At 42.0% G+C, this 13,901-nt stretch overlaps 1 protein-coding gene across 9 annotated transcripts in view; it reads left to right on the top strand.

Moving 5' to 3' along the window:
- The window catches only part of SEMA5B (semaphorin 5B), a 363,675-nt gene that overhangs the window by 212,500 nt on the left and 137,274 nt on the right, over nucleotides 1-13,901 (top strand). For all 9 annotated transcript variants that reach the window (XM_081871152.1, XM_081871150.1, XM_081871157.1 and 6 more), the window contains one exon: nucleotides 4,959-5,058. In XM_081871152.1, coding sequence (XP_081727278.1) covers nucleotides 4,959-5,058 — 100 coding nt within the window. The remainder of the gene's footprint in view (nucleotides 1-4,958; nucleotides 5,059-13,901) is intronic.

The following is a 13,901-nucleotide window of genomic DNA, read 5'->3' as shown; positions in this document are numbered from 1 at the left end:
GAATGACAGTCTGAGGGAATTTTGAGATAGTTAAAGGGTAAAGAGGATAAGGTGGAGGTTAAGTCACCTTGCCTGCTCCTGCTCAGTGTTGCAAGAAAAGCACTCTGCATATGGTGAGTGGCACTTCTCATGACTACATCATGTTGCAAAGTTCAGCAAAGAACACAGATTATGAAAATGAGTCTGAAGGACAAAATTTAATTGCTGTTTCAAGAACGCTCAACTCTTCTAGAGCAGAACAGGATGTACTTGGAACCTACTCCCAGGATTAGTATATGATTCCTAAAGGACTCCTGTCTTAAATGCTGGACTGCTGATGATTTGGAAGTGCAGATTGCTGCTCATCCACTGGCTGTGGATGCGAGCAATGCACTTGCCAGAAGCACTCTTCACTCTTCTTCTTTTCCAGGCCAGTTAGCCCTCAAAAGCCAAGAGCAGCCCAGTCAATTGTTTCCTTAATCTTGTTCTGCTAAAACCCAAACAAACACCAAGATGCTCCAGAAAACAACCGGCATATGGGCCAAATTCATATGAAGCAAACTCTGGGATCGCAAATGTACGTAATACCTGAGTGGTGGAACAGTTGATCCGATAGCTTAATTACTCAGGCAACTTGATCGCTTAACCACTTCCATCCCGTGGCAAGGCTTAACAGTGCATGCACACACCACTTGTTGAGAAACACCTATTGGCCTTGTGAATTGGCCATCACCTATTCTAGTTGGCAAGACAATTTAAAGCAAAGTGAGCACACACATTTCAGCTGGTGGGATTTCTCATTTCGTCTCTTGTACTGTACTTGACCACGCGTACTTTGCATTTTATCTCTGCAGTTTTGAAATGGAGAACAATCACAGGGGAAGATGGCCTTGTGACATTTCTCCTCACACCCAAAGTGGTATACAATTCTAAAAAAGACCCAAACAACCCACGTGCCTGTCAGTTTGTTAATTCACAAAAGTGCAGGGTAGAAGTCAAATGATTCATTAGAACAAAGATAACACACTCCCCCAAGTATAACTTGCTTAACAGATCTTCCCTTTGGATTTAACCTCAAGCTTAAGCACCGGCACCATCGGGGAGGGGAGTACCATCGCTGCCGCACCCCGACACGCGCTGTGCACCCCCACCATGCTGGGCACCACGCCCCAGGATGCACACCACCCCCCGCAGGCAACGTGCCCTGCCCCACCGGGCAGCGTGTCACACTCCCAGGACATGCGCCACACCCCCTGGACACGCGCCAGCCACGCCCCCGCCTGCTCTCTGCCCCCGGTGTCGGAGCATGCAGCTTCGCCACTGAGCTTAAGTCAGCGTGAAAGCTCTGTTATGGGTCAGATTTCTTGAAGAGGCACTTCTGCTGTAACTTTTTTTAAAAAATGCTTCAAACATACACAATTTGGACAGCTGATAGGATGCAAAGACATAACATTCTAGAATCTAGATGGCTGTGTTAGACTTCTGCCTGAGAATAAAATAAAAGTGTATTTATTTATTTATTGCATTTGTGCCCTGTCCTTCCTTTAAGGAGTTCAGGGCAATGCTTTTTATCTGCTTAGAGTTGCAGTTGGCACATCAGCCTATTGTAGTCTGGGAGAAAGAGTGACTAGTTGCATGCTTTAAGGCTGAGTGAATATTTGAACCTGGGTCTTCCCAGTCCTAGTACAGCACTAGACACTACAACACACTGGTTTAGCCTCACAGAGTAGGCCTACTTTTGCCCCCCCCCCTTTTCTCTCTACAAAGCTAAAAGTGTTCAAAGTTTTAATACGTCTACTGTATCCCAGTCTGGGTATAGAGGGATTTTGTAATTCTGGATCACACCACTGGTTTTGTGGTTACTTGAAGCCATAACACCATTAAAAAGAAAGCTTAGCAGTGTATAGCAAGGGCGGGGGGGGGAAATATGGCTCTTTCCCCTCATTGTGGGTTAGAAAGTCAAAGCACAAGGGGAGCCTTGATGATAGGCCCTGAGTTGTTCATTTTTAGATTTCCTGCCCTGCTTCCAGCGATGCACGGCTGGGCCATTTTGGTTTTAATTTTTCATAGTGTTTATATAGAGATACATTTGCAAATGTAAACATGGCCCGGTTTCTGAGGGCTTTTAGCCAAAGTTAAAGAGACTGCTCAGCTCTCCAAGAAAGGTCAAATGTAAGCAAATTCTAGAGTTCATTGGGTCCATATGTATAAACTTCATCTAATGTAGAGCAGGCCTATTCCAGCACTTACCTTCATATGGTTTTGAGGCTTGCTCTTTAAGATAAAAGCGGTGCAGTGCCCTCGGGGATGCCTGTGACCCTAGGTAATGAGATTTAATATGGTGAATGGAAAAATCCCAAAGTCTTTCCTCAGCTGTTACTTTCTCCCCAACTTATCCCCTTCCTCTTACAGAAAGGTGTAGGCAATAGAAGGCTTGATGGCGGTATTCAGCATTAATTCTGATGACTGGTAGTTGAGTCTCCTTAACTGAGAGAGCCATGCTGCGTTTAATCATCTCCCAATGATACGGCTATAAAGGCTTGAATTTTTGCCACCAAGATGCATGTCTTGCAGCCTTTAATTTAATAATCGGGGGAAGCTTTTTCTATATGCTCTGCCACCTGCAGTCGTAAATCGAAATCGGGACAGTTGCTTGTTATTTTCCAGGCTTGACTGACACTCAGAACGATCATAGGAAGGATTGAGCTACCTACAGTGCATGTATTTTTCACCCCACAATTCTTTACCTGTAATTTTGTCAGGGTTTATTTAAAAAGAGAGATGATGGCAGAACCTCAGTGAAGTTGGATTGTGAATGATGAAAAGGTGGGGGGGGGTGAGGAAGGAAATACACACCTCATCTTTTCTGCCATGACATCGTAATGGGTTAGGCAGGGAGAGGGAGAAAACTCACGTGGGCAAGAAATGACAAGAGAAAATTAGAGCATCAGACCAGCATCTGTAAAAAGGGTTCATTGTTGTAAAATGACCCTCCTATCAGAGAACATAAATGCCCAGGCGTCTGGGGAGTGTTCGCATTATCCAGCTCACCTACCTGAAGCATGTTATTTCCGTAGATTAGGTTCAGACAGATTTCCTGCTGCTAAGGATCTATGCTAAAAACAGGGATTCATTAGCAAGCAGAATACAGCAGGCACCTTTTCTTTTCTTTTCTTTTTGCACTTTCTGCATTGTTGGGACATTATTAACCTGCCTGGCAGATTCTGCTGCACCAGGATAACTTGCTGAGGTGTCCTGAATATCTTGGCTCGTGTAGCAGTGGACCTTTAGAAGAGGGCAGGACACCCCATACATTATGTGCAAGGCAATACCTTGATTTGGGGGGTTAGTCGTTGGAAATCTGAAGGTGAGATACAGGGTTATAGGAATAGCTCTTGTATGGGGGGGAGCTAAGTGAATCACAGGGAACCATTATTATTTGGAAAGGTCATTTGCTCTAGGGATTAAAGGCAAAGTTAGAAGAAATTGTATTCTGAATACCTTTCAGGAATAGTGTGTTTCTGTAGGGACTGGCAATACCTTTCTGCTACTTCTGCTGCTGCTGCTGCTGCAGGATTTCTGATGCTTGACAAATTCAGTCTTTAGATTTAATTGTGGAATAACCTTATTTGCACCTCCTGGACTCAATTTTCCTCCAGATTTTGTACTTTTGACACAGTTTTCAGCAACAAAGAGTATCACACTATTATTCTGAGAGAAAATGATGTAAATATATATTTAGATAATAGAATCATATAATTGTAGAGTCGGAAGGGATCTCAAGGATCATCTCGTCCACCCACCTGCCATGTAGAAATATGCAGATGTCCTATATGGGGATCAAACCTGCGATGTTGGCATTATCAGCACGGTGCTCTAACTAGCTGAGCCATTAGGAGAATGTTGTACTGATTTATAAAAGATGAAAAGTGTATCCAGGTGTTAAAGCCCTCATGCAGTTAGAATAAGGCAAGGGGAAAGTGAGGATATGCTAGCTGGCTCCATCCCTTGGGAGTTGTCACCTGGCCTTCTCATCCTCCTAATACCAGAGAAGATCTGCAATGCGGAGCTTTCTAGACCCATGTAGGCTTTCTACATGACTTTGACCCCTGCATGGTTAGTTTCTGACATTTAAATTCCTGCATGTTTGGAGTAGAACAGCTTTTTATTTGTTTTTGGTTTTTTGTCCTTGCCTACACAAATAGCTTTTTCCAAAATTTCTTTCTTGATTTTTTATTAGACCTGTGTATATCTTTATAATAATAAAGTCTGAAAGTGATATATTCTCTCTCTCTCTCTCTCTCTCTCTCTCTCTCTCTCTCTTTATAATAAAACACACTAAACAATCCACAGTATCAGTACAGTAACAATTATAAAAAGCACACACTAGAGCCCAGGCTGAATAACTGTAAAAACAATATAAATAAAGCTGTCCATTTGCCTGAGAGAACAGAAACATTTTTACCTGGTGCAGGAATCATAGTAGAATGGGTGTTAGGCATGCCTCTTGAGGTAGAGTGTCCCAAATATGGGTTTGGGTGGGGAAAGTTTACAGAGAAGGCCCATTCACTGGATACCACCCTCATCTATATAATTATTAACAGTAAAGGAGTCCCATCTTGCTTCGTACTTGATCAGTTGATTGGCATATCCAACCACATGTCAAAATAAAAGAAGTCACCCACTTTGATGGGATAGGGTCTTTGGTCATCAACTAGCCAGCATTTTTGTCCATAATGTCCTACTTGTCATTCTCCCAGATTTGACACTGCTGTTTACTCATTTAAGGGTTGTCTACAATTCTGTCACATTTTCACACTGGTTTGTACTCCGAGAAAGCCAAAACTATGACTGGATTATATCTTTACCATCTATTGATAGAGCTTCAGTTGGAAATCCATTAGCAGAATGTCCTATAGAACATTTATTTCATATGAAACAGTGTCATTGTTCCCACTTCTTTTTCATTTTCTTTGCAGATCTGAAGCCTTGGGTCTCAAATTTCAGCTATCCAGGTGTACGGGACTTCTCCCAGCTTGCTCTGGATGCCAATAGGAATCAACTCATTGTTGGAGCCAGGTAAATTAAAATCTTCTAATTGGGGCAAGATTGCTTCTCCAGCCCATTCCCGGCAGGTTACTGTCTGTTAAAGAGGTTACTTTTCCAGCTTGCAAGCTCACACAGTGTTGGTCTTAAAAGGAAGCTATAATTTATGTAGAGGGATTTTAAAAACACAGTAATAATGCCAAAGAGGAGAAAATTGCCATTCATTTTAGAAGGGGAAATGTGATAAAAATGAGTAGTTAATGAAGCAGAAAGCTGTCATCTCCCAAGGATCACAGATGCTTCAAAGACTTTCTCAGTTAGGATTTGTCCACATGCACAAAAACAGAACTCACATAGTGGTATTTAAATAAAAGAAAGAACTAGGCACACTAGTAGAGAATATGCCCAGGTTGTCAGGGCAATGCATCCTTACAATGTAAGTCAATTAGCCTTGTGAAGCTTGGCTTGAATGGAGCTGACAACTTGTGTCCTTGATAGGTTCCTTGGCAAGGTAGTGTGATTCCCTGTGACTCATGATTTTAACACTCCTCAAAGAAAACAGCTTTGAGCTTTCTTCCTCATCCAAATATATAGTGATCAGATACTTAAAAGGCTTTAAAAACTCCAGATAAGATTTTAAATGCCGTCATAAAATTAGTACTCATAGTATGTTCTTAAATGGCATTTATACAATAGTATTTAGCATTTGTAGCTTTCTCCCTCTCTCCCAAGGGTTCAAAATGACTGATGTATTTTCTTGTCAATCCTTAACAATCACACTGTATCGTTGATTAGCAGTTGATTTTGTGGGGATCTAGGGATGAGAGAGAGTGGTTTGCTTGAGTCCTTCTATTTAGTTTATAGGTGAGGTAAGATTGGAACAGTTCCTGTTCAGATGTCATGGTCCTATCCATTTTATGATGCCAACTTCCTATGAAAAATAAGTAAGTTTTCACACACAATGTACAATACCCAGTTTTCACATTTTTCTTTTGGCTAAGTATTTGTATAGTTGCTTGTCAAATTTGCTAGGTGAATTTGGAAAACTCTACATTGCTGCTCTCTCATCAAGGCAGTTGAGGTTATCTGTGAATCTTCCCTCTCCAAATCTCTGCTGTTGTAGTACATCTTTTTCAGGCCTACATCTGCTTGGGTATATTCGATCCTTCTCAGGTTTCTTCCAGGTTCCATTTGTCATTGTTACAAAACTCACCATTTTTTAATGACAGGTCTGCACACCCTCTTAGGTGGGCGCCTTTGTGGGTCAGCACTCCTCCCACATGCTGTGATCTGGCAGTGAAGGCTTCTCCCTCAGGTCACTTCCTGGGAGGCAAAGGATGTCCCTCAACTGAGCTTGCTGCCCAGGAGGTACATTCTGCCTGCCTACACAATTGACCAGTTGCAAGCGGGCATGGGAGGCGGACCTGGCTGGGCCTGTGGGCTCCACTTGGGTCCATGCCCAGGGTATTAAAAAGGGGTCTGTGGCTGTTTTCTGCAGTCTCTTCATCACTGGATAATATGCCCTTGGTAGACTTTAGTGTCCAGTTTAGAAATAAGCATAACGCACAGAGCAAAATAAAAAAAGAGACCCGGATTACAATACTTTTCCTTCTAATGCCTATGAATCATGTCGAGTATGGTAGATTTCGTTCAGGCAAGGATACCTGGGGAAAAAAGCAGCTAAATAAATGTATGAGTGAGGTGTAATGCTTTATAGCAGCGGTTTCCTTCAAATTTGTCAAAGGTGCTTGTGATTCATTGAAACATTGCCCATGTCAGGAACAGATAAGGAAACTATGGCTTCAAAAGAACCCTGGTGAGAATGAATGCTGCACAGGAATGCCAAATTGGGATAGTTGTGAGACACAGCATGGGTATGCAGGCATATCTACAGGTTGGGACAGTGACAAGTGGCTGAAACAAAAGGTGTGTTGGAGACCTAAGAAGAAGCATTCATCATCTCCTCTGAAAAGGCAGCAGGAGGTGTGGACTTGCAATGCTAGAGGTATTTGGATCTATGGATGTGAGAGATGCATTTTTAAGACAGTCTTCCTTTTGCAGCAGCAGCAAGAGTGGCTGGGGAGTGGAGGCGGAAACAGCCAGAATATATCACTGCAAAAATTCTGTTCCATTTCCAAGATTCTGTTGGACCTGGCAGTTTGCCAAGGTGTTATACAACATTTCCTCTTTAATGTATGCTCCTGGGTTGCAACAAATGGAAGAACTCTCTTTTGGAGAACTCTCGATGGTAGCACTGATAGACCCAAGAAACATTAGCCATTTTAAGAAAGGTCTACAGCATAGTATATCAGCTTGCTTGTGGTGCCAGATATGTATGTGAGTGTTTTCCTTCTTTGAAAAACAAGACTCTATATTGTTGCTGAAGACACGTGGGTGTGGTGCCTGCATGGTAGACTATTGCTCGCTCCATGTCAGCTGTTCTGAGCTTTTTAGGAGAGACCTGAATATAAGGAAATCAAATGAACATTGGGTGGTTACACTGTTGGATGATTCTGGGTCTCTGATAGAAACACCAATTGCCTTCCTTCGCTTGTTGTAGAAAACCTGAGGAGTTGCAAACAGAGAGAGGAACCCTTAGCTTGTAGGGGTAAATCACCTGGACCTTCAGTGCTGGAACTAGCCTGTGATGAACCACAGCCAAGTAGTTTAGATCTGGTGGCTTTGAAATGCCAGTAGTGGTGGTAGCGATACTGCTGCTGCTACAACACTTTTGACTGCAGGGGTGATGCATCCTGTTTCACCACTTGAGGTGAAATGGGAACGTGCGCCCCTCTGCCCCCATCATGCTGGTACCACACCTTTCTTACCTGAATTGTGTGCTGCTGCCTGTGAAGTGCTGGCATCATCACCAGTTTCCAGGGAGATTTTCGAATGGGCATCAGAGGCAAGGCTTCCGTCACTCAAGGTAAGCAACTCACATTGCCTCAGCAGTGGGCCTCTGGGCCAAGCCTGTCTGGCTGTGGAATCAGTTCAGCACTGCCTAATTCATTATGTCTGTGTAATGCATATATTATTTTCCATTAAGGTGGAAAGGCCTTTGAGATTGTTCCAGATGCTGCAATGTCAGGTCAATTGCTCAGTGGGGTAGGGATATTGCCAACACATTACCCCCACTGATCAGAAGGTCGGCTGTTCGAATCCGCATGACGGGGTGAGCTCCTGTAGCTCTTTCCCAGCTCCTGCCAACCTAGCAGTTTGAAAGCACAGCAGTGCAAGTAGATGAATAGGTACCACTGCAGTGGGAAAATAAATGGCGTTTCCGTGCGCTCTGGCACTCGTCAAGGTGTCCCGTTGCGCCAGAAGTGGTTTAGTCATGTTGGCCACATGTCCCGGAAAGCTGTCTGTTCATGGTGCTGGTTTTGGTGTGTACATCTCTGTACAGCATGTGTCCAGAATACCTGAAAGATAATCTTACCCCTTATATATGCAATCTATCACTATGTTCTGCAGGTGAAGGACCTCCTGCAGATACTTTCTCATCAGGAAGTCCATTCTGCACAATGTAGGAATCAGGCCTTCAGTGTTGTGGCACCTCCCCCTTGGAATTCCCTCCCTTGTATATCAGACATGCGCCATCTTGGCTGTCTTTTCAGCACCTACTGAAGACCTTCCTCTTTTGACTATTATTTCAAGTGGAGACCTTTCCCAAGCTGCATCTATATTGGAATTAAGATGTTTTAATCATTTTATCTCTTGTTGGGCTTCTTTGAGAGGAAAAATGGGGTGTAAATTTAATAAATAAAATCTTGGAATCATGTTTGATTACAATTATAATTCTGACATGCACACTCTCTTGGCCATGTTATTCCCCCTCACTGTAGACCAGTGGTGGGAAACCTGTGACCCATCAGGTGTTGTTGGGCTCCAACTCCCATCAGCTTCAACCAACATGACCTGTGGTCAGGAGTGATTGCAGTAATCCCTCCTTGAGAATTTCTGAAAATATCTGAAAATAAATATTTTTCAAAAGAAAATATTACAGTAATAATTTTTAGAGGAGGAGTAGTTGTGACAGAGTTTATACTGCAAACTATATTTGACTACAGTTATTTTTATACACACAATATTATACATTTCTGTGTTGTACTCAACTGTGGGAGTTATTTTATGAAGAGTGGGTTATAAATCACCTGAGTAAATGATCAATAAACATTATGGCAGTTTCCAATAATGAGGCTGCTTCAAAGTCAAAAGCTGGTGATTTGCCCATGGTTGAGGATGCGTTATGAGCAAATACTGCATTTTTCTCATTTTTAATATATACATGCATATATGATTTGACATTAGCCTGTTTTGTCTCAGATAGAGCTTCACAACTATAAATCTGGAATTAATTATGTAGTGTTGAAAATAGTCAGTGTGGTGTGAAGGTTAGAGCATCAGACTAGGAGCAGGGATACTCAGGGTGAGATTCCTAATGAAACTTAACTGGCTGATCCTGAGGCAGTTACTGTCACTCAGTCTAACTTACCTCATAAGTGAGTAAGTGAGCATTAAAGAAGAACCAGAAGACCCATATACAGTTATGTGGCATAAAAATGTTAATTGTCACCATCACCATCTCTAAGGAGAACACATGGAGTTTAGGAGATTGAACATTTAAATATAAATGCTCTGGTTGAACAGGATTCTTATGTAGGTATACAATAATGTTTAGATATATGTATATTCTATTCACAACATGATGAGTCTAGGAAACTCTGATGTAAAGTTGCCTAGGAAAGCTTGGCTGATGTTGTTTGTTTGTGTAGTCCAGACTGTTACTATTTCACAACGATGGATGTTGCTTAGCATGTGGAATCTGTTTCAGGATTTTACGTCCTCAAAATCTTAGCTTTCATCAGGAAAAAGCAATCTGCTGGGTCTCATGAATCCCTAGGATAATGTGGACATCTTTACTTAGGCAGTATCTTGAAGACTCAGCCTTGGATGTGGTTCTGGTGATTAATGTGCTAATGCTTGCCTCCATGCCTCCTCATAGGCTCAGTCCTGATCTCTTGCCCTTAATGTGCACAGAGTTAAGGATGTGATATTCTTCAGTTCAAAGCTTGGATTTAATTATGTCCTGTGTGCCTCAGCTCTTTATAGTGAATCATGATATACAGCAGACTTAAACCTAATGTATATGCAAGACTGAATGAGCTAAGATGAGTTATCGATGTTAGAATAGGCTGCCTTAGTATTATCTTGTAATCTGCTGTGTTTACCCCCTACCAAGTGATGAGAAATTATCTTGCCTGTCTGACATGTTAATGTGGATGCAAAGAGAGAGAGAGAGTTGTGTAGATTTTATCTACATTATTGGGAGGAAGGGGCAAAAGAAACTGTGGAGAGTAAACAACCTCCGTTCTACCAACATGGTTCTGCTGTGTTTCCTGGGAGACAAAAGAAAGGCACCGATTTAAAAGTCACATCACGGGCTACTCACGTCTAGTAACGACCTGGTGGGAAAGAAAAGCCCCTTTGTAATCTATAGAAAGATGTAAAGAACCCTTGAAAATTAGTTAGGAAGCTGTATTTATGCTAGACAGGAAAAGAAACAGGTAATTAAAGGTCTCAAGGTTTCTCTAGGGAGAGAAGAGGAACAGAAAGGGTAATTTCAGTGCAGTGTGTGTATGTACTTTAAACCTGTAGACAGTCTGAAATAGGATGGAAATTTCAACCATAGCTTGATCTGGCTCACAAAGAAAGGGTGTTGAAGTTGACTTGGAGAGGGCAGTTGCTAAGGTGAAGGTAACCTTTTGGTAAGTGATAGTGTGAGGGACCCATTATTTCAAATCCTTTTTATAAAGCAAAATTGCCACAGTAGCATAGAATAAGGAAGGAAGCTGCTCTGCACCGTGACAGCTGCGACCAACTGCCTGAATGAATGCAAAGTGAATGTAACATTTTGAGGTTGAGAGGATTCTGGAGGTTGCTAAAGTTGGAATTACGAGTCATGCATAGTTCTATAACTTTTTTGGGGGGGGGGGAGACTTCTTTTTAAAAACAATTATACAGTGCAGCTGCTGAGACTGCAATATGAAGTTTGTTTTTGTTGTCTTTAAACAGGACGGAGGAAGAGGGGAACTTAACCTTTTCCCTCATGCCATTTTTCTGCTGAAAATTCTCCAGCTATTTTTATTTATGGAAAATATATGGGTAAGCACAAGATTAATAATTTAGTGACATCTGCAGACTTGGATGCTCATCCCCGTCACAGATCCTTGGAGGGTCTATGCTGCTTACTTTAGCTCCATTGTGAAAGCAGTTCCTTTATTTGTGCTCCCTGCTTCTTGGAAAGTTGCAAAGCTATTAAGAGGTCCTGACTGTCCTCTTATACCGCGACAGCTAAGATTATTCAGGAGCCTTTTGTGAAGGCCTTTGTTGATAGCGTAGTCCCAAGTATGAACTGTCTACTGAATATGCCTCTATATACCCTACATGCTCTCTGTGGCTAGTGGAAGCTAAATAATATGTACAAATACACACAAATTTGCAAGCTGCAGCATCCCATCTAAATTGTTGATAAACATAGCTCTGCTTTTATGGAACTTGTTTGGAGTTGATGGGCATTATATATATACACACATGAGAGAACATGCAGTGCTGTATTGAAGGAATGTTTTAAACAAGAGGCAGGCTTGAGTTGAGAACTGTCTAGGAAACTGATATTTCATTTGGTACTCAGCCAATCCAGATTGATTGACTATCACTCTTTCGCGTGAAATTTAGTAACTGAAATGGAGTTCCTGTATTTGCTGACTTGCTGTTCTACTTTGCTTGTTGTTCCTCTCTCCACTGTACACATGCTCAAAGGCATTTTCCCTCTTTATTTTTACTTCATATATTCCAGGGCTAGATGTGATCCTCTGGCATAGCTGTTAGCTGATGTGGATAATAGAAACCAGAGGAAGTTGGACTTAGGCTGTGTGACTTTTTCCTCAGGTCCTTCTCTATACTTTTTTTTAGTTAATCCTAATCTTTGAGTGCCCTTTAACCATTCCCCCTCTTTGTTTCTCACCAACCACATGTTATCTCCATCCTGCATGTAGTGCAAGCAGGGATGGAGGAGGAATCTGTTTTAAAATGGATTTGTACACATAATTTGGTGGTTCTGAGTTAATCAAGGTTTGCCTCTACCAGACCACCTCTTGCACTGAGTGTCTGCTTTTCCATGACGTATGTGCATTTCAGTGTTAACTTTCTGCAGATCATGTGCAGCTTGAGGGGGGAAGGACTGTTTGTGTACTGCAGTTTATCAGGAATGACGCAGCTTAGAATCAGTTTTGTGTTGGTGTGCATGCAGGATCACTGTGAAATAGTGATGGTCAGATGGTGTATGTGATGTGGGTATGTGAGAGAAGCATCCCAAGAGGAAATAAAAACGGAAACTGTAGAAAAGGACTTGGGTTCAAACACTTTCCACGCAATGCAGCAGGATGGCTGAGTTCTTAATTTCATTTTAATTAGAAAGGAGATTTCTGTTAAACAACTTCCCCACTGCTGATGGGCATCGTGCCTGAAGAGAAGAGCTTTGCCGATAAGACAGCACGCAAATTGGCTTCGAACACCCTGTGAAATATTTATAAACCTTTTGTAAGAAGTTCTGTGCTTTCATTACAAAACAGATTAGGTGGTGGCTTTTAGATATCTTCAGATTTGTTTTTCCACACTTGTTATAAACACTTTGCTTCATCCTTCCCATAAAAACTAGCAAATATGTAGGAAGGGTAGTGGGGGCCTCTCTTCGAATAATTGTAGAGTTGGAAGGGTCATCTAGTCCATCCCCCTGTCCTGCAGGAATCTCAACTAAAGCATCAATTACCAATGGCCATCCAACCTCTGCTTAAAACCCTCCAAGGAAGGAGAGCCCACCACCTCTCATGGAAGTCCGTTCCACTGTCAAACAGCTCTTACCATCAGACAGTTCTTCCTGATGTTTAATCAGAACCTCCTTTCTTATAACTTGAAGCTATTAGTTTGGGTCCTACCCTGTGGAACAGGAGAAAATAAGCTTGCTCCACATCTTCATCTAAGGGAATGTGACATCCCTTTAGATATTTGAAGATGGCTATCATATCTCCTCTCAGTCTCCTATTTTCCAGGCTAAACATACCCAACTCCCACAACCGTTCCTCATAAGGCTTGGTTTCCAGACGTCTGCACACATTCCAGCTTGTCAGTATCCTTGTGTAATATGATTTGTATTAAATATGTTGTTTGTGCCACGTTTATTTGGCTTTTCAGGATAGCAATCTCACAAGTGACTTTTCCATAAGCACACAAATAGCATTGTCTGTTATGAGAATAAGTACCTCTTAGCTCCTTCTAACTATGTGTTTTGTCTTGTTCTCATGCCCTGACCCAGGTCATGCTTTCTTATGGTGCTAGGTATGGCAAGGATTTTGTCTTTTGCCAGCCAGGCACAGCGGAATTAAAAAGAGATTATGGAAGAATTTGTCTGTGAGATTTGTATGGCTGTTTAACTCTTAAGAAATCCCAAAATAGATTAGGCTGTTGGAGAGAAAGGTAATCACCATCTTAAGGCATTAGCTCAAATTTGTTTGGTGCCTTCAGATTTAACCGCAGTTCAGTTATTCACTTATAAATTATACCTGTATTGATGGAACTTGAGTCACTTTGTTGTTTCTTGTTTCTGCATTTTCCCCTCCCCTCCCCCTGGGTGGCCAGGAATATTTGCACGTGAGTATTTGCTCACAAGTCCCACTGCAGGATGGAATTTGTAGTCCTCAGGTTATATGCACAGTGAGACACTGTGTATGCATGTTTGCTGTGTCAAAGTGCTTGTAGCCACTTAGTTGTATGAACACCAATAGATGTTAGGGATCAAACTTGGCTGTTTGGCACTGGTG

The sequence above is a fragment of the Podarcis erhardii genome (genome assembly GCF_964252035.2).
Source record: "Podarcis erhardii genome assembly, chromosome: 1".
NCBI lineage: Eukaryota > Metazoa > Chordata > Lepidosauria > Squamata > Lacertidae > Podarcis > Podarcis erhardii.
The sequence above is the reverse complement of the archived record's forward strand: the minus strand, read 5'-3'. Positions and strand labels throughout refer to the sequence as shown.